This window comes from Hipposideros armiger, unplaced genomic scaffold (genome assembly GCF_001890085.2).
Source record: "Hipposideros armiger isolate ML-2016 unplaced genomic scaffold, ASM189008v1 scaffold_602, whole genome shotgun sequence".
Classification (NCBI taxonomy): domain Eukaryota; kingdom Metazoa; phylum Chordata; class Mammalia; order Chiroptera; family Hipposideridae; genus Hipposideros; species Hipposideros armiger.
In genome coordinates this window covers 463397-483955 of record NW_017731952.1, presented here as the reverse complement: position 1 = coordinate 483955, position 20559 = coordinate 463397, and the positions used below count along the sequence as shown (strand labels likewise).

Below are 20559 nucleotides of genomic sequence, written 5' to 3'. Positions count from 1 at the left end.
TCCCAGACTATTTTGTTCAGCAATTTTCTAAAAATGTACTCAGATTGCACATACTCAGGAAACTGTGGTATCACACAGATCACTGCAATAGAGGGTAAATATGAGGTCATGCTTGCAGTACCTGACATATTGTCCTCAAAATAACAATTATTGTTGGTGCTCATCCACAGTGGGGTGGTGAAAGAGGAACAGTGATTTTATAACGCAGTCAAGAGTTCTTGGTGCCCTAAGGAGAAGATGAAAGTCAATGAACCGGAGAACCAATGTTTTGTTTTTGTTTTGTTTTCAGCTGTTACCCAAATTGGTTTCATGATTTCTTACACTTTTATGTAATCTTCCCTCTAGGCATTTAATGCAAATTAAAACAACACCATCAGTCAGAGTTCCAACTCTGGAAAGATCACCTCTGAGGAATGGCACACTCGATTTATGATTATTAATAACAGGTTCCTAAACCATTTTCTAAAATTTTCTGATCCTCATATTCACACGTCCTCCTAGGAGGGTTGGCTGAAGTTCTAGGCCAAGAATGTTTAAGAGAAAACGGTAGGAACAGATCTCAGTCGACCCTTCGGAATGATTTTGACTTGACATCATTGCTTACCCCAAACCCAATTCTAGTTCACAAAGCTGCACCCCGTGAGGAGTTGAGTGACCTCTCCTTGGCCCCTGTGAGCTTACATCTTCCATGAGGAGACAAGACATTCATGAATAAAAGAGTGGTAAGCCCTGTTTCTGGGGTCACACTATCCTTAGATATGATTGAGTCTTGACTAAATCCATAGTGGAATTTCCTGTAAGTTAAGGAATTCCTAAATTTTAAGGAATTTCCTCTAGTTCACTAAACCTCTATTTGCCATTGGTTTAGGCCAGCGCTTCTCAAACTTTGACGTTCTTAATACATCACCTGGAGATCTTTTCAAAAGGCAGATTTCCATTCAGTAGTTCAGGAGTGGGGACAGAGATCCTGAATTTCCAGTGAGGTCTTTGGTGAAGTTAATGCTGCTGGTCCACAATCCGCACTATTAACAGTAAATGCCCAGAGTGAAGATAATTTCTCAGGTATGTGATCCCTTTCCTGCTCTTTCCTTTGATGCCACCACTGTGTGACTGTGGCCTCTACTTCCTGTTGCTACCATTTCCAGTCTCATTCCCCATCTAATGCTAAAAGAGCGTTTAAAATTGGTCTCCTATCACTCAAGTCTGCGTAGAGTTCATTTGGCCAACTTTAGGTGGCCTAACACCTAAAAGAACATCTGGTTCTTTCACAAGCCCCCAAAAGATGATGTCACATTTAAGTTTCAAGGCATTTGAAATGAGTTTTCCAAAAAGTGGAATTCCCCAGCTGCCTTGAATATCCCCCCAAAGGGTGTGGTAGGTGGTAGTCTTTGGCTCTCCTTCTTGCTGGAGGCTGTTAGCTCTTGGTGTATAGGAGGTAACATTAGCCCTAGAATTTTATTCCTGGCTTCTCATGGATAGACAAGTGGTACCTATGCAAATAGGTTTCATTGGATACTCTCAGACTTCCCAAAGACCCAGAAATGAGTGTGTAAATTAGATTGTTGCCGTGGCTCTCACTGCAAAGAGAAGAAATAAAAATTACGTGAGGGAGGCTGGTACAGGGTCCCACATCAGAACCAGTGAGAAGAAGCGTCCAAATACACATTTACAGGGCCTCACCCCAGAACAGCTGAATCAGCATTCCTGGGGAGAATTTGTATTGTTATAAAGCACAGAGTGGCTATGGCCTTGCCGTGCTGATGAGCAGATATTAAACACCTTCACTTTATCCAGTCACAAAGAGAGTTACTGAGTACCTACAACAGGTCAGGCATAACACAAACACAGCTCCTCCCTTCATGCCTTCCCCAGCTGAAAGCAGAAAGTAAACAAAATAGAAGTGATTGCAAAAGATAAGTGTTATAAAGGAAACAGACAAGGTGATGAACTCACAATGGAGGAGTAGGTCCTTTAGATGACCTGATTAATGATGGTGTCTCTTGGGCAGTGATAGTAAGGCTGCAGCTTGACAGGGTAGGAATTACCCAGCAGCATGGCGGTGCTTAGGCAGAGGGCATCATATGTGAATATCCCTGTGGGAAAGAGCATGCTTTAGCTACTGCTGGAGATGCTACCAGACAAACCAAAGACACAAGTTACAGCTTCCTTTCTTGCAAATTATTCTGCAATTAGAAATTCTTTCCCAGGTGGCAGAAGCACAAGGACCCCCTTTCTGTCACCTTCAGAGCCTGGTCTTTTCTGCTTGTTCTACTGCTAATGCCCAAATCCTGGATCTTACTGAATATACCACTAAAGAGCCCTGTACCACTCCTTGAAGGCTGTGTGGAAGGTTGGGGGCCTGAGAGCCACCTGCAGAGCCCTCAAACTCCTCCTGTTCCTTCTGGCGAAGGTTATCATCAGAATGGTACTCCATGTTACCTGTGAGAGTCTGGCCTATGCCTCAAACTCCTCGTCTATAAAATGGGTAAGAAGGCTTGTCCTATAAATGATTTCAAGGGTTGAGTACCTCATCCCTGATAGTCTTTGTCCAGTCACAATGTGACTGTGGTACCTTGGAGGGTTCCATTCTGAAAGGCAATGAGTGTACCTCAACTTTTACTCTGTCATTTATCATTTTTAGTGATATGGGGTCATATTATAAGCCAATATCCCAGCTGACACTGTTTGTCTGGGCTGCCAGAGACTGTCAGCTGATTTCTGTGCTAGGAGAGAAGCAATTTTGTTGAGCAAATGTGTAAAGAGGCATTTTCACTTGTGAGACTCTTAACTATGTCTGTATCAGGCAGCTTAGCAAAGGGATCGAAAATTTCCAGATCCTCTGGGGGGTGGGTCTGCACGGAGTTTGCTCACAGGTCAGATCTCTTAGGCAGTTCCTGCTTTTAGCACTTCCTTCCTTTTCTCTACTCCTGGGGTTACAGCTTCTCAAAGATACTTCAAGTGACCAAGGCAGGCAGGCACTACAGCAGACTTCTGGGATGTTTGTGATCAGTCGCTTTCCCATATAGAGATCTCTTTAGGCGGCGGCCTTCCTTTCATGCTTTTTCTGAGTGCACATGAGAGTCTGGGTTCCCCAGAGGCTGAGCTGCAGATGCATCTGAACAACCTTTGCTGGGCTCCTACAACAAACATTTTACTTGCCATGTGTGCTGGAGGGTGCACTGGTGAATAAAACAGGCCCCTACCCTCCAAAAAGAAAAATAATCAATAGGTATCCAACTAGCTATCAGAGAAGAAAGACTGATCACTACAATACAGATAAAAAGGAAGCACTTTGTTGTATGGTGCTGCATTGGTTTCCTATTGTGGCCACAAATTGAGTGGCTTAAAACAACACAAATTTATTTTCTCACATGAGGCCAGAAATCTGAAATGAGTCTTATGGAACCCAACTCGAGGTGTTGGAAGGGATGCGTTTCCCCCAAAGGCTCTAAGGAAACCTGGTCCTTGACTCTTCTGGTTTCTAGAGACTGCCAGCATTCCTCTACTTGTGGCCTCGACATTCCAATCCTTGCTTCTGTGGCTACATCACCTTCTCATCTTCTATTTGCGAAACCTCCCTCTGCTTCCCTCCTACAAGGATAGCTGCGATTGCCATTTAGAGCCCACTGGGATAAGCTGGGATGATTGCTCTATCTCAAGACCCTTAATGTAACCACATCTGCAAAGTCCTCCATTGCCACATAAGGGAACATTCACAGGTTCCAGGGGTTAGCATGTGGATATATTCTGGGAAGTTATTATTCAGGTGTCACCCTCACTCTTCTACTCTCTCTCCCTAATCAAATGGTCTACAACTGTGATGTCCAGTATGGTAGCCACTAGTCACATGTGGCCATTGAGTGCTTGAAATGTGGCTTATCTGATTTGAGATGTTCTGTAAGTATAAAATACATCCTAGATTTTGAAAATTTCCTACAAAAAATGCAAAGCACCTCATTAATAATTTTTTATTTCAATTATCTGTTGAAATAACATTTTCAATTTATTAGGTTCAATGAAATATATTAAAATTAGTACCACCTTTTGTTTTTTACTTTTTAATTGCAACTACTGGAAAAATTAAAATTGCACCTCTGGCTTGCATTTGTGGTTTTTACTATATTTCTATTGGACAGTGTTCTACACCATCTACAGTAGTAATTCTCAAACTACTGCACAGCAGAATCACGTAGGGAATTTTTAAAAGCCCTGATGTGCACGATGCACTCCAGACTTATTAAATCAGAAATCTTTAGGGAGAGGCCCAGGCATCACCATGTTTTAAGCACCCCAGGTGATTCCAGTATGCAGCCAAGGTTGAGAATCTGTGGAGTAGAGACTTGGAAGATGTTTAATAGTGGGAATAGCATTACCCACAGAGTGCAGCTGTGAGTCTGGAAGTGGGCAAAGGGGCAGAAGAGCTGTTTCCATGAGCCAGAAGACACCTGGATTGCAACATTCTGAGGCTGGCAGCACCTCTCTCCCTTGGGTGCTTCTGGCAGTTAGATCAACACTTTCCTGGCAATTTCTGCCATGGTACTTGGTAGAACAGAATACAGTAAAGGCCAGCAAGTTCCTAAATGTTCTGTTTTGGGGGTTGGGTTAAGGCAAAGCACTTCCACAGTTGCTAACAGTGGAAGCGTGTTTTGGAGGTATCCATCAGCAATATCTACCACCACCAGAGTTTCCTGCAACTACTGGGATTCCCAGCTATTCCCAGCTCCACACAATGGCCATGCTTTCTGGATCTGGACTCAGAGTTAGGTAACAAAGCTAAAATCCAATGTACCTCCCTTGAGTTTTGAAGTATTGCCCAGTAAATTTGTTCTTGGAGCAAGATAGGATGCTTCAGGAGCTGCTTGTATTACTTGACACAACACACATACAATGACATACACTTCACCTTTGTTCATGCAGTACGATTACTTATGTCTGGCATCAACAGTGAATAAAGCCATCATCTGAGTACATTTTGCAGCGATTTGAGGCTAACTTATCAAAGCACCATATTATCCTACATTTAAACAGTTTTGAAAATTTTTGAAAAATTTTCTAAACTGTACAGCACTCCTCTGACTTCCAAAATAGCATATACTACACATGAACTAATATTTTAAAAAGAAAGAGGTCTTCAATATGTGCCTTGAGGGGCAAGGCATTCCAAACAAAGAGGATAAAGAAAATCTGAACAAAAGCCCCTAGCAAGGCTGTTCCCTCCCCGCTCCCTTCCTTCCTTAATTGAGTGTTAACTGTAGGTTAGGAAGTGGTCCTTGTCCCAGCAGAATGCAGGGGCTAAAAGGGAGAAGACATCAAGTTAAATGAGAGAGAAAATGTTATAGGGCATGTGATTGGAGGCAAGACCTCCCTTCCCCTTTAGCCCCTTCTTTTCTTCTTCTCTTTTCTGCTGTGTGTGTGTGTGTGTGTGTGTGTGTGTGTGTGTGTGCGTGTGCGTGTGTACATATATACACGCGATTGATTTTTTAACGACATGGGTTTGAATGCAGGGGTCCTTTTATATGTGGGATCTTTTCAACAATACATACAGTACTATAAATGTATTTTCTCTTCCTTATGGTTTTTTAAATAACATCTTCTTTTCTCTAGTTTAAGAATATAGTATATAATACAAATAACAAACAAAATATGTGTTAATTGACTGTTTATGTTTCAGTAAGGCTTCTGGTCAATAGTAGGCTATTAGTAAAGTTTTTGGGGAGTCAAGTTATACTTGGATTTTTTATTGTGGTGTGGTGGTTGGTGTTCTTAATCCCTGTGTTGTTGTTCAAGGGTCAACTGTATATATATATATATATATATATATATATATATATATATATATATATATATAAAATCAAGTAACTTGAAGAACATACAGAACAATGTAAAAAAGAAGAAATCAGGAAGGGAAATTTGAAAGTAAGAAAATATGGAAGTCAGGTTAATCAACAAATTATATTTCTTAAGTCTTGTCTAAGTAGCTCACTGTTGGCCACAAGTGTACATCTGGCTTCCTAGCAGCTAGTGCAAAGGGGACTACACAACCAATTGCATAATTCACAGCATCTATAAGATGAAAACTTGAGTTACCAAGAAACTACATGGATTAAGGTGCAGTGTTATAACAAGGCATTATGGGATATACTCAGCAATGTCCTCAATAGCATCTCTTATTGTACCAAAACATTCTGCAGGGCATGACAGAAATCTGTAGTGTTGGAGAAAATAGAAAAGAGAGAATATTAAATTCCAGCTGCAGCTAAACTTCCTGCTGGGATTGGGCTGGGTTGAGCCTCCACCTACAATTTCCTTTAGTTCATATTCTGCTTTAAGTGCTGAGGTGGAGGTATGCACTGGAGGTTATGGGAGTGGAGAGGGATACTCACCTCTGCCTGCACTGGAGAAGTGTAGGCTAATGCCTGGGGCCTGGAGGAGATGATGCCTGTGGAGGGATCCCGTGGGAACTGTCCAGGGGAAAAGGCAGGGAAGGCATTCCATGCATGAGATAATAGCACCGATGGGGCACAGAGGTATGGAGAGTGCTGACAGGGAGCTATGGGCAGTTTGGCACTGGAAAAATGTGAAATAGGAGGCCAGGTACGATGGGAGATGGGGCTGAAGACGTAGGCAAGGGCTAGACTGTGCCCATCTTGCTCTGCTAAGAAATGTGGCTTTGCTCTGTGGGAAGATACTGACATGCTACTGAAGGGGTTAAGCAGGGGAGCTCTCTCTGCTAACTATTGCATTAATGTATAATAAATGTCCCCAAAACTCAGTGGCTTAAACAACAATCACATATTCTGGTGCACAGATCTGTCTGTGAGGGGAGGGAGAGTATCCTTAGGGTGCATGTCGTCAGGTTGCCTGGGGTGGCCCTGTGTGGGGCCCAGACTGAAGGAATAACAGCTACCCGAGGTTAGCTCTTTCCCCAGTGACATGTGGAAGTATAGGAGGGTGAGTCGACAGGCAGATGTCTCTGGAGGCCTCCTCAGAGAAAGAAATACACCCTCCTGTACACCTACATTCCATTAGCAAAGCAAGTCCTATGGCCAAGCACCATGTCATCAGAGGGTGAAGATAAACTCTGTCTCCTCAGTGGGAGCTATTGCAAAGTCACATGACAGACAGTGGTATGAATTATGCTGGGAAGTTTGTTTCATTTTAGCATAGAACTCTTGAAGAACAAACCTGTGATGGAGGGAAAGAAAAAAAAACACAACCCAAAAAGCAAAACAGATATAGAGATTCCTATTTCCAGATAAGGGGCTGACCAAATGTAATATCAGTAATGATAAAGTTGCAATTCTGCAGATAACCTGATAGAACACTTCATATACATTACCTCATTAGGTGCTTGAGGTTAGATGATTTGTTCAAGGAGAACTAACAAGTGACAAAGACGGGACACACATTTTTCTGACTTGTATTTTTTTCACTTACATTTTCCCTTTCTGTACCAAAAGTGGTCTTAGGAACTGGGTTGAGGAGCTCAATCTGTGTACATGAGAGAGGGGAGGTATCCAAGAAATATTGTACTAGACATAGTGCAACAGGAAAGGAAGACTTTATTCAAGACTATTGCAATAGGAGAGAAAGAGAGAGACTGAACTCAGCTCCATTGACATAAAAAGTAGGAGGGTTTTTAAGCCTTCAGATGATCTACTGGGAAAGTGCTGGTGGGTGGTGGGAGTGGGAGTGGGAGTTGGTCGATATGCTTAAGCCACCTGTGTTTGCTAATCAGCACTCATTGAAGTTAGGCTTCCATTCTCCCAGACAGACTGGGGATATGGGTGCCCTATCTCTGATGGTCCCATTTCGATCGGATGGCTTTCCAGTTCTTGAGAAACATTCCTGGGTAGTAAAATTGGTGAGAAGCTGGTAGATGATTTACATCTCAAGCGAGCAGAGAAATAATTTACAATGGTAAGTTTTCTACAGTAAATACTCTAAGAAAAGGATGGTTAGTGGTCTGTGGTCAGGAAGAAACCTGTCTAAAGTTTAGTCAAGCAGAGGGGAACTTTAAGGCCATTTAGGTCAGAGGGCAGCACCACCTTTCCTTACTCTCCAGGAAGCCAGGTCTCAGAAGTTCCCAGCTGATCATCTCCTAACAGGCGGCAGCCTTATCAGAGGACATGTGCTAAGTAGCTGGTGCAGGGACTCGGATTTAGATCCTAATTCAGGTGGAGATGACTCTCTGCATCCTGGTTTCATGAAGCCCCAAGGGGGTAAATCCCTGCTGTTTTCTGGTCCTTTCTCCATTCTAGAGGAGAACATTCACCTAAATGACATACCCAGGACCAAATGCATCCACTTCTTTAGGCAAAACAAACAAACAAAAACACTTTCAGCTCAGAGACATTCCAAAGTGACTGCACAAGAGGGTAGAATCCAGAAGGTGGAAGGGACTCTTGTAGCCCAAAGATAGAACCCAGGGACACATAGTCCCTCCTTCCAGAAATTACCATCATAAAAAGCCTAGCCAATAAGTACAGGGCAGCCTGCCTCGCAGAGGAGAATGGAAATCTCCTTTGCTGGCATTTCAGCTTGCCTAAGGGGCTGTACTTTGCTCAGAGGGGAGGTGACCTGACCTTAAAATACAGGCCTCGGGAAACAGGCGATTAAGCTATTTTATTTTTCTCTTAAGACTGATGTTTTTCAAATGCAAATCTAAAAGACCCAGTTCCTTCCCCTGAAGCTTCTTAGCAAAGCAGTGGATTTTTAGAACAGACTAAGGCCTGGGGACTGGCGGTCCCTAAAGAGCAGGGCCCTGAACTGAAGCTTCTCTACCCGCTTTCAGAGCATGAGTATTTTTTGAAACGTTCCTTCTCCAACATCATCCCCACCCCCCTTTTCTTCCCACCGACCTCTTCTTTCCTTCTCCAAACAGACAGTTACCCCTGAGTCCTGCTGCTCATCTTTCCTGTACCCCAATCCCTCCAAATACCAAGCTTCTCTCATTTAAGTCGGTAGCTGTGTCTCCTGCCTGGTGACTAACTTGGTGGGCCGAGGAGGGAGCTGCTTTGGCCACACGATGGTGCGCGCGAGCCTCCAAAAGCTTGGGCGGCCACTGCTTCTCACGCTTCTCCCCCGACCCGTCCCATCCGCGCCCCGGCGCTGAAGGAGCCGTGCCCCCGGCATTCCCCAGCGGGATAGCGGGGAGCGCACCTCCGGAGCCTGGGAGGCAGTCGAGCCGCAGCTGTGTTCGGCTGGCTCGGGAGGTGCGGGCTGCGGGCGGCCCTGGCTCGAGGCTCCTCCTTCTGAGGGTCCAGCCTTTATCCACCCCCCAACCCCCCCACCCCTCTGTGGCTCGGCTCTGCAAATCCAAAGCTTCCCGGAACAGCCTAGGAGCGGCGGCGGGCGCAGCGAGGGCGGTGGGAGGACCGCAGCCAGCCGTTCAGCCCTGCCGAGCCTGCGGGCAGCGGCGGCGGCGGCGGCGCTAGAGCTGCCCGGTAGGCGCCGCGGAGTCCGACGTGCCCTTGCCTGGCTAGGAGACGAAAGAAGCCTCGGAAGGCTGCTGGGCAAGGCGGAGGAAAGTGTGCGTGTGTGTGTGTGCGCGCCGGAGAGTGGGGGCGACAGTTTCGAATTAGGGCGCCGGAGAGGGCAGGGGAACCGGGGTGCGGCCCGCTCGGCGCCCCCCTCGGCGCCTCCGCGGGCTCCCTAGGTTCTCCCCGGGCGGCGCCAGCTCCCCTGCGCCTCTCACCATGGACTTGTGCGGAGTTGGGACGCGCCTCGGCAGCAGCGCGCGGGTGGATGCCCGGCTCTGGGGGTGCGCGGGCGCGCGCGCCGCGATGGCGAGGTAGGATGGCCGCCCAGCGCGACCCTTGTCGCCCCAACCCAGCGGCCCCTGGGCGGTGCCGTTGACTCGCCGGAGCACAGAGGGGTGTGGGCGGAGGCGGCCCCGCTGCGCCCGTGCTTTTGGGTGTCGCTTCCCTTCTTCCACCCACTCGCACCTGCCGCCGCGCGGATATCATGTCGAAGGCCGCCGGAAGCGCAGCAGCGGCGGCGGCGGCGGAAAGTTGTCCCCCAGCCTCCGCCGGCCCATCCGCGGCCGCCGCCGTGGAGGACCTGTCCAAAGTATCGGATGAGGAGCTGCTGCAGTGGAGCAAGGAGGAGCTGATCCGCAGCCTGCGGCGCGCGGAGGCCGAGAAGGTGAGCGCGATGCTGGACCACAGCAACCTCATCCGCGAGGTGAACCGCCGTCTGCAGCTGCACCTCGGCGAGATCCGCGGGCTCAAGGTGAGCGCGGGGTCGGGCAGGGAGTCCGGGCTCCGCGGGGCAGGGAGCGGGACGCCCCGGAGAGGTGGGGCCAGGCTAACTTTCCCTCCCTCCTTCAACAGGTGATCCTCCCCATTGTCCTAGTCAGCACCCCTTGCTCCCCATCCCCAGCCCTTGGGAAACTTTTCCAAACTTTGGATGCGTTTGGTTCCCTCCTCTTCCCTATATGGGGCGCGCCAGCGTCCAGCTCCCTCTCGGGGTTCTCTGTGGCCAGAGGAACGGGCGCCTAGGATGCTGAAAGGCTGGGAGGAGGTGATGGGCATGCGGAACCTTTAATTTCCTAGGGAGCCTGGCAAATCAGTGCTTTGGGGAGCCGGGTTACAGCCTGGCAGGGGAAAAGGCGGGCGAGCGAGCGAGGGAGCGAGGCCAGGGCATTTTCACCCTTGGGGTTTCGGGATACCATACGGCTAGTCTGGCGCCACGTCTTTTCTGGCGGGCAGAGGGTGAGGACAGGGTACAGTGCTGGGCAGAGGGGCGCCCAGGAAGAAGCCGCAGGCGCCATCCTCGGAGCTGGCGTATATATCATAACCCTGTGCAGAAGAGCCTGAGCTCTCTGCCTTTGCGTTTTCTACCTGCTCCAGAGCTTTCTTTCTTCCGGAATTCGGATGGCGTCATCTAGGGTTGCGTGTCCCCTCTGCCCCCTGTCCACCCCCACCCCCAGATTGATTTTAATTTGATTTAGCATGGGGGTGGGGGAGCAAAGGGACTCGGTATGGGAGGCGCAGTGTTTTGAAAGGGTACCCCAAGTGTCAGCCAGCTATGCTTGCTTTTTTTGAGCCAGCTCTCCCTCTTTGATATTAGGCAAAAGAAAATAAAACCAACAAAAAAACCCAGTCCCCCCCACCAACTTTCTTTTCTCCTCGGAGAGATCTGAGTGTGCCAGCAGTGTGCCTGCCCGGTTGGCTGCAGCATACCGGTGGCGGGGAACCGCCCTGCCGGCGAGCACCACAAAGTTCCTCTCCTCACTGCTTGCGCTGGTGCCTCCTGGTATTCCTTCCTCTCATTGTTCTGCTTTTGTTTATAGGAAGCCAGACACAAACGAAATCACTGCAGGGACCATAGGGAGCAAATTCCCGCAGGCACATGCTGTTCTTGTCCCCTTTCCACTCCCACCCACTTATCAGGCGGTCGACACTTTCTGAATTGCCTCAGTGCTCCAGCTCTGGGATTCTGGCGCAAAGAGAAGGGGGGGGGGGAGGAGCAAAACGCCAAATGCTCACCTGGGTGCTGGACCCACTCCAGGTGGAGGTCCCCCACTCCCCCAGGCTCCAACCGACTGTCATATAGTCCCTAGAGTGGGTGCTATTAGGAAGATTCCACAGTCAGAAAAATCCCAGGGCTTCCTTTTTCCTTTGGTTTAATTCATTACTAATGGAGTATTTATTAAGTACCAGGCTCTTAGGAGATTAGAGACAGGCTAGTGTAGCGGTAAGATCATCTCAGAGGTGGGTTTAGATCTAGAATCCTCATTTACCAGGAGGGTGAGCTTTGGTATTTAATTTCTCAGAGCCTCATTTTACTCATCAATAATACGCAAATGATAATAACCATCTCCTAGGGGTTGTGACAATAAGTTATGATAATGTAGGGGAAGGTTTAGTGCTGGACTTGACTACAAAAAAACTAGTTATTCTCACCAGGAGAGGACATGTAAATGTGTAGCTGTGTGTCTCCAGGATCTGGGTTTCCTAGGCAAAGTTAGAAAAAAGTACAGTTGATAATCCTCCAATTTAATCTTGTTTCATGGTATGAACTACTGTATAATGTGACTTGGAAGAGTTTTAAATTAATCAGTTAATTGTATGGAGCATTGACATAATAGCTCAGAAATACTTGAAGTTCTTTCAGTTTGTGTGGATTGACTGAGTGTGTGTGGGTCTATGTGTGAGTGGTGAGGGGCCTGGTCTCCATTCTGCTAGCTTCATTTAGAGAAATTCCTATTAGGCCAGTTAAGGGCAGTTACACCCCAAGTAGGGGAGTCTCCCGGTTGTTTAGGTTTGTGACCCGACATTAAAAGCCTTTCCAGTACACCTCCTTAGCAAGGTCAGAAATGATGGGGGTGGTTGCTTTCTGATATAGCCTCCACTACTCCTTCCCATTGTCCGGAGCAGCTGGTATATCCAAGACCTCTAACCCACCTCTGGGGGGGAGGGGGCTGTGGTAAAGCCCTGCTGAGAGGCCAGTTTTCTCCCTTCTCTTCATCATCTCAACTCAGAGCTTCCCTGGACACCATAGTAATCTGTAAATGTGGTTGACTGAATAATTCTAGAAAGAAGGGATCTTTCTCTCTCTCTCTCTCTCTCTCTCTCTCTCTCTCTCTCTCTCTCTCTCTCTCTCTCTCTTTTCCCTGATGGTTTGAGATTCTCAGTTGAGGACTGTAAATTTAGGGTATTAAGGCCATAACACTTTCTCTTTTTAATGCCCCTTTGTGTACTGCTTTTGAAATTAACTCTAAATATTTTCAAGGCTACTAGGTGGTACTGCAGCTGTAGACATGGGAGATGGGAGCATCAGTTCGGTTCCTCTGAGGGGCCTGCGACTCTGTTCAATCAGTGGCAAACTTGTTTTGTATTTAATCATTTAGGAGGTAGTGCAGTGTGGGACAGTGGAAAGACAAAGAATTGGAGTCTGACAGTTTGGGTAGCTTGGGCAAACTGTTAACCTCTTTAAGCCTCAGTTTCCTCAGCTGCTAACTGGGGATATTAATTCCATATGAGGTTTGATGAGGATTAAATGACACATAGATGAAGAAACCCCCAGTGAGGTTAGCTTTCTCAAGGTCATACAGACACAAAATGCTCAAAATAGGCTGACTTTCTTTTGGCTAGCTGACATTCTGTGTTTAGAATGTGTGGTCCTGAAACGGATGGAGAAAGGGGATTAGGGTTCTGATGTTGTACAGAACTGGATTCCTGAGAACCATGTTTGTGCACTGCTGAGCATATACCAACACTTAGGCTGCTCTGACCTGGGATTTCAGGGAGCAGGGGGTGAGTTTGGGGGAACTGGATCTCTGTAGATTTGTTATTTGCAGCACATTCATTTTCCTCCTTGCTCCCTAACACAACAATTCCCTACCCTGCAATGATGAAAAATAGCAAACTAAAACATTCTTCTTTAACCACAGATACAATATTTGAGTCCTATGAATGAAATTTTGGATGCTATGCCATGAAGTGGGTTTAATCTTTTAAAAGTCCACTTTAGGGCCGGCCGAATGGCGCGTTGGTTAGGAGGTGACTTGTGACGCCAGTTCTGAGCAGCAGGGCCCCGGTTTGGATCCCACATGAGGGCCTGTGACACTGCGCCCTCTACAGCTAAGATGGTGAACAACAGCTCCACCTGGAGCTGGGCTGCTGTGAGTCGCTGATGATGGCGTAGGCTGCAGTGGGGCTGGCCGGCAGGGAGCGTGAGCTTTTGTGAGTGGCTGGCAGCCGCCGTGAGCCACCGTGAGCGGCCGTCCAATGGCCGGCGAGTGACTATCTCACCCGGGAAGAGCACAATGATGGTGCCAACATGGGCCAGTAGAGCGATGTCCTTCACATCTAGACTGAAGAACAAAAGGACAGCAACTTGTCTGTTCCCCTTCCTGGATACCCCAACGCTGTTCCCCTCCCTCAATTCCCCAATAAAATCTTAAAAAAAAAAAGTCCACTTTAGACAGATGGGTAACATCTGGTGGCCTATAGCAATGTTAAGAGGCCACTTGGTGTTTTGAAAAAGAAAGCCCAAGTCTTGATATGGCAGATTCGGAGAAGCAGACTCACAAGGTTGTTATTAAGCTGGTTGCTTAGCTGTTTATCAGAAAGCAAAGGCAATAGCTCAATAAATTGGAGCGTTAATAGCATTCCCAAGAAAACTGATACTAGGAAGAAGGAGCTGTGATAAAGAAAAATGACGGGGCCAATACCCACTCCTTTTTGCCCCAACTGGAATTTTGAGAAGCTTGTTTCACTCCATTTTGAAAGTGCATTAACTCCTTGAATTCCACAGCAGCAAAAGTCCTGTTTACTTCCCAGTTCAGGAGATAGCAGGAGTAGTTGTAAGATAGTCAAAGGGAAGTATTTTCAGATGGAAATTTAGTCAGACGAAGAGCATGACTTGAACTTTTATGAAATGCCAGGATTAAACTAAATGTGGAGTAATTTCTGAAGCTTAGAAAGATTAATTTTGTTTAGTATTATCTTCTCAGAATACCCACAGCTTCTGATTTCCCCTAAAGCATCTGTGTCGGGGGATTTTCATTTTCTTATTATTGTAGACTCCAACATAGCAGGAGCTTGCTGAAAACAAGAAATTCTTTCTCAGTAGCCAGAGCTGTATCCCGTTTTGACCACAGGCTTAGAGATTTAAAGGGCTGGTCAGTCCATAAACATATATTAAGTGTTCACACCATGCCAGGTATGTTAACTTGCAAAGAAAGATATTGGAATGGACTCTGCTCTCCAGAAGCTAAGACATCTACATTAGAAAAGAAATAAAAATGATGCCCAATGAGTGCTCTAGCTAGTGTGTCTAACAGGCATTAAGCAGTGAGTGGCAAAGTTCGTTCATTCATTCATTCATTCATTCATTCATTCATTTCATTCATGCCTGCTACTGCTGCATGCCAGGTGCCATTCTAGGGTTAGAGGGAATCTTCTCAGAGGAATCTCTCCTCTTATAAGTTCATACACTGGAGAAGATAGTATTTTCTAGTTGGAAAGCTAAACAAAATCAGGGTTCATAATTAGCTGACATAGAGGGAGCTAAGTGTGGAAAGGCAGGGGAAAGCCTTTATTTATTCATTTTCCCTGGCAAAGGGGAGTTGATGGGGGTTGATATGCAGGAGAGATACACACGCAGAGAGTGTTTTTGGTGATCAGTCAGGCCAATGAGAGCCTGGGTGAGGGAACGGGGCAGACCAAGGCAGGGAGGCCGGGCTTTTGGAAATGGTACACCTCAGGTCAGAAAGTGGCAATGAGAAGCAAAAGGAATAGATGGGCATTAGAGACAAGGAAACAGTTGTTGGTAATGTCTAGAGTTAGAATTGGAGTTGAGTGCTGAGCTTCATGGACTCTCTTCCTCAGGTCTTGAACATCACTCCCATCTCAGGTCTCATGACTATCAGGAGGTACAGGGCTTAGATGGCAGATGTTTTCTAGTTTATTTTCTAGTCAATAGCAGGCAAAGTGTTGGAGTTAATCTGAGTTTCAGAGAATTAAGTCTCCTCTCTGAGTACCTCTGGTTCTAGATTGGATGATGGAGTCACAAGGCCAGACGTTTCCAGGCTTTGTACAGCAAGGGAAACCTTAGGTAGCTGCCCCTGTTTTACCCCTACCAAACATGCTTAAGGAACTGTTACCCTTTTTACTATATATATGAATGGAGAATCATGGGAACTTCACAACTGATTTTAAAATTCCTTGGTTTCAAGTATATATGGTAGGGGCGCAGTGTTCTGGATAAACAAGTGAACAGAATAAATGGTGGGGGGCGGTCTCCATTGTCATGACTTTACTGTGGTGAAGAAGGAGATATGAGTAATAGCCACATTCAACCATATGTCATCCAACCATATGTGATTACAAGTTGTCATAAGTACAACAGAGAGGAAGTCTAAGAGGTCATGGTAGAGCATAGAAGGGAATCTCCTTTAGATTAGAGGGAGTGGTCAGGAATGGCTTATATGGGGAAGGAACATAAATTAAGACCTGAAGCTTGTGTAGAAGGCTGGGGGAAGGCATTCCAAGTGAAAGATGGGAAGGGTTTCTCTTTTGAGGCCCTGAAACAAGGTCAGTGTTGGTGGGGCTCAGTGCATGATGGGAAGGGAATGTTCTCACCTTCTTCACTGCTACCATGTGTCCAAGCCACCATCATCTCCTTTTACCTGGACTAGCCCAGTAACCTCCTAGCTGGTCTCTGATCTTCCACCTTATCCTGGCTCCCTGTCTTTTACCCACTCTTCCCTTCACCCCTAGCCAGTGTGTTTTTCACACACAACTATGGCGATTCCTTACAAAATGAATCATATCATGGCACTCTATCCTTGGCCTTCTGACAGTCCAAAGTACTTCCCGTGGCTGACAAGGCCCTGCATTACCTGACACCTCTCAGACCTCCGTTCCCAGCTCTGCCCTTTTTGCTCACTTCGCTTTTGGCATGCTGGCTTCTCTGTAACTTGAGCCACATTTGTCTCGGGGCTTTTATACTTGCCCTTCTCTCTTCCTGGGATCATCTTCTCTCAAATGTTTGCTCCTTAATTTCACCTGTGTCTTCGCCCACATGTTTTCCTTCTCAGCAGAAGTGCCTTCCCTTAAAAAATAGTATTTAATCTGCTTTACTTTTCTTCCCAGCACCTTTCACTACGTGGCATGTTCTGTACTTGCTTTTGGCCAGCCTTTCCTACTGGAATGAAAGTCATAGGATGTCAAGGTCTTTGCTGTGTCCCCTGATGCATCCCCAGCATCTGGACTGGTACCTAGCACATAGCAGAGGCTTACTCAATGTTTGTGAATGAACCAATGGCTCACCATTCATGCTGGAGAAGTAGGCTGGGTCATACGACTGGGGCCTAGCAGAGGCTTGAAGGATTTTGCACTTGATCCTAAGGGCAGTGAGAAGCTATTAAGGGTTTTAGGTGTGGGAGCGATGAGATGAGATAAATGTTGGAAGTAGAGTTCAGAAGACTTGTTTGGCTCAGAAGTGGAAGGCAAGGTTGAAAGAGACATCAGGCATAACTACAGGTTCTTATACAGAGCAACAGGATGGGTGGAGGTGGCATTTGCTGAGAGGTACAATTTGGGGAGAGGAGTTTGGCTGTCACCCAAGAGCTCAGCATTGCTTGTGTTGCTTGTGTGATGCCTGGGAAAGGTGCAGGGGGTTGGATGTGCAGGATTGAAATGCCACTAGAGGGCAAGTGTGCTGTTCCCTTGTGGGGGCTTTGGGGCTGTGTGTCCCAGTCATGGGTGGAAAACCTAGGCCATGCTTGTCATTTGTGCTGATCAAGGCCTGTTACTTCAGAGCTTTTAAGCATTTCACATGTCTCAAGGAACCATCTTTCTTCCTTGATGGTGAGACAGGGGAGCCTGCTTTGTACTGATTTCCTGTTAACAGCCTGCTCTTTAAATACTGACTGGATGACCTTGCACAAGAGAAGCTTTGTGGAGGCCCAGTTTTCTTTTCTGTAAAACAACGATAATAATCATTACCCCCTAAGTTTTTGGTGAAGAACAGGTGAGATAATACATGTAAAGCATTAGGCACAGAGCATAACCAATGACTATTATTTTTATTTTTATGGACAACTATGAACCTGAAGCTTCCGCTCACCCTCTCACCTCCTCCCCTAACATTACAGGGAATTCACCTATTCTGCACTTTCTCCTTCCAAGTGGGGAAGTCTAAACCTGATATGCCTTCACATGTGTACCTGTCTTGAGTGGTTGCATCTCTTTTTTCAGGATATCAACCAGAAACTCCAGGAGGACAACCAGGAACTGAGGGACCTCTGCTGTTTCCTGGATGACGACCGGCAGAAAGGCAAAAGGGTGTCCCGGGAGTGGCAGAGACTGGGCCGCTTCACGGCTGGGGTGATGCACAAGGAAGTGGCTTTGTACCTGCAGAAGCTGAAGGAGCTGGAGGTGAAGCAGGAGGAAGTGGTGAAGGAGAACATGGAGCTCAAAGAGCTCTGCGTGCTGCTGGACGAGGAGAAGGGCGCGGGCTGCGCGGGCAGCCGCTGCTCCATCGACAGCCAGGCCAGCCTGTGCCAGCTCACCGCCTCCACAGCGCCCTACGTGCGGGACGTGGGCGACGGCAGCAGCACCTCCAGCACCGGCAGCACCGACAGCCCGGACCACCACAAGCACCATGCTAGCAGTGGCAGCCCTGAGCACCTGCAGAAGCCCCGGGCCGAGGGCAGCCCAGAGCACGCCAAGCACAGGAGCACCAGCCCAGACCATCTACAGAAACCTAGGGCCTCCAGCACCCCAGATCACCCCAAAGCACTCAAAGGACCCAGCCCTGAGCACCACAAACCCTTGTGCAAGGGCAGCCCTGAACAGCAAAGGCACCCGCATCCAGGGAGCAGCCCCGAAACGCTGCCCAAGCATGTGCTGAGTGGGAGCCCGGAACACTTTCAGAAGCACAGGCCTGGGGGCAGCCCCGAACACTCCAGGCACAGTGGAGGGAGCCCGGAGCATCTACAGAAACACGCCCTTAGTGGGAGCCTGGAGCATCTCCCTAGAGCCAGGGGCACTAGCCCCGAGCACCTCAAACAGCATTTTGGGGGGAGCCCAGATCACAAACATGTCGGCGGAGGCGGTGGCGGCGGTGGAGGCAGCGGCGGAGGCAGCAGGGAGGGTACCCTCCGAAGGCAGGCGCAGGAGGAAGTGTCACCCCATCACCGAAATGTCTACAGTGGCATGAACGGTAGGTCAGTACGTGCTGGGGAACTGCGTTCCAGACGTGTTAGAAAGAGCAGGCTTTCGCGAGGGTGGGAGTTGAGGGAGGCGCAAACATTGCCCCCCAAATCGTGATGTGTGTTTCTTCCCTTTGATTTGTTCTAGTTTATACAGTTATCAGTCAAGTCAACTTGGAGAAGATTAGGAATGAAAGGTTAGGGGAGGAGGATCAATAATTCCATGGGACCCTGAGTATTCAGGGTGAGATTTGTGGCCATTGTAGATAAAAACAGAACCTTTCTAAGGTTCTTCCATCTTAAACTTGAGCGTTTTCCTAGTTGTGTGTGCAGTGTCCTACTGGGGCTGTCGCTTGTGGAATAGCTGACCGAAACGTTTTTGAATCCATTTAATAGTTTATGTACAGGAAGAAATGAATATTTATTATGAAGAACAGTAACATCATTAAAAAGGAAATATGGCGTCCCTAAACAGGCTTGCCGCCTGTTGCCTGAATGCCTATAACTATGCCTTATTTGACCTTGAAGATGTTTTTCATGGTGTTGAGGGCCTTAGTGTTAATCTGTGACTTGACTTTGCATCTAAAATGCATCAAATGGTTCCCTTCCCTACTCACTCCAAACCCACGCAACCCTCCCATGAAACTCCCTGAAACATTCTGAAATGCATGCTTTTTTACATTGCAAGAAACATCTTTTCCGGTTGTTTAAATGTTCCTCTTTAAAATATACAGATGTATTTGGAAACTCCTTTGGTTTCCAAAGCATAACATCCGCTGCATTTGCTGACGTGGCTCTAAACCTGAGTTTTTCAACCTTTTGGAAGAGGCTTAATTTTCTACATCTTGAATTCAGAGAGGGGGAAAAAAAAAAGTTCTTTAAAAACAAACAAAAAAAACCCCTCGCAGTCCTTTTATGTTACTTATGGTTGAATTGGAACTGAAACGATTGGTTTTATATACTGTGGGGTTTTTTTTTTCATTCAAAGTATCTGCGGTTTTTCGCTTTATATGAAAGCTGCTCCAGACTCTGTGTAGTCGGCTCTGAGCAGTAGCGGCTTCCAATTTTAGCAGTGACACAATGGAGTAAATTTTCAATTTTGTACTTGGGGATTTACCTGTTGGATTCCATTTCATCCTAATCCTTTTCTTGGAGTGCTGAAAATGGACTCCTGAGTTTTGGCTTCTAGTGCATCCAATGTTCTTTTAAGCGACAATGGAACTAGAAAGGAAGGGTGGGAGAGAGGCTGCTGCTGAGGTCTTGGTTGTTTGTGCAGGGAGGTAAAGGCTGGGAGAAGCCAATTCACCCGTTGTGTTGAGGCCTCCTGGCTGGCTGGCTGGCTGGCTGGCTGGAGCTTTTACCAAGTTCATTGTACCTTCACTCACTCTTTCCAGGAGAGGCAGACATGCTGCCCTGATTGCTGTGGGCAGCCTTGGCTGCGCAGTTCTCCCAGGAGGTGAAAGTCATTTAAAAAGATATTTTGGTTGTGTTACATCATGAGATGGGTCATTGCCATGAAGCTTGTCTTCAGGGGGTATGGGGTTAACAGGAAGGTAAAGGTAATGAGTTTTCCATTTTTTGATTACTTTTTAATGAGCGTGAGCAGTAAATGTGTGCACTATTTTAAGGAAACTTTGTATCTTGAACCAAAAAACAAACAAACAAAAATGACTTAGGAGCAGGTGGTTCACTTACTAAACAATTCTTTACAGAAGAATTTTATCTTTAAAATATTTATTTTTAAAATAAGAAACTCATTTAGTTTAATCAACATGGGATTTAACTTATAAGAGATTTAAAAGAATACCTGGCATAAAATAAGGTATGTCACTAGATAAGATGACATTACATCATCATGGCTTGTTGGCTGGATTCAGATAAACTTAGTG

General features: G+C 46.8%; 1 protein-coding gene across 5 annotated transcripts in view; it reads left to right on the top strand.

The window, feature by feature from the left end:
• Positions 1-9942: 9942 nt before the first annotated feature.
• Positions 9943-20559, top strand: part of CCDC85A (coiled-coil domain containing 85A) — a 194004-nt gene continuing 183387 nt past the window's right edge. For all 5 annotated transcript variants that reach the window (XM_019624716.1, XM_019624715.1, XM_019624714.1 and 2 more), the window contains exons 1-2: positions 9943-10233; positions 17715-18681. In XM_019624716.1, the coding sequence (XP_019480261.1) occupies positions 9967-10233; positions 17715-18681 (1234 nt within the window). In that variant the 5' untranslated portion in view covers positions 9943-9966. The remainder of the gene's footprint in view (positions 10234-17714; positions 18682-20559) is intronic.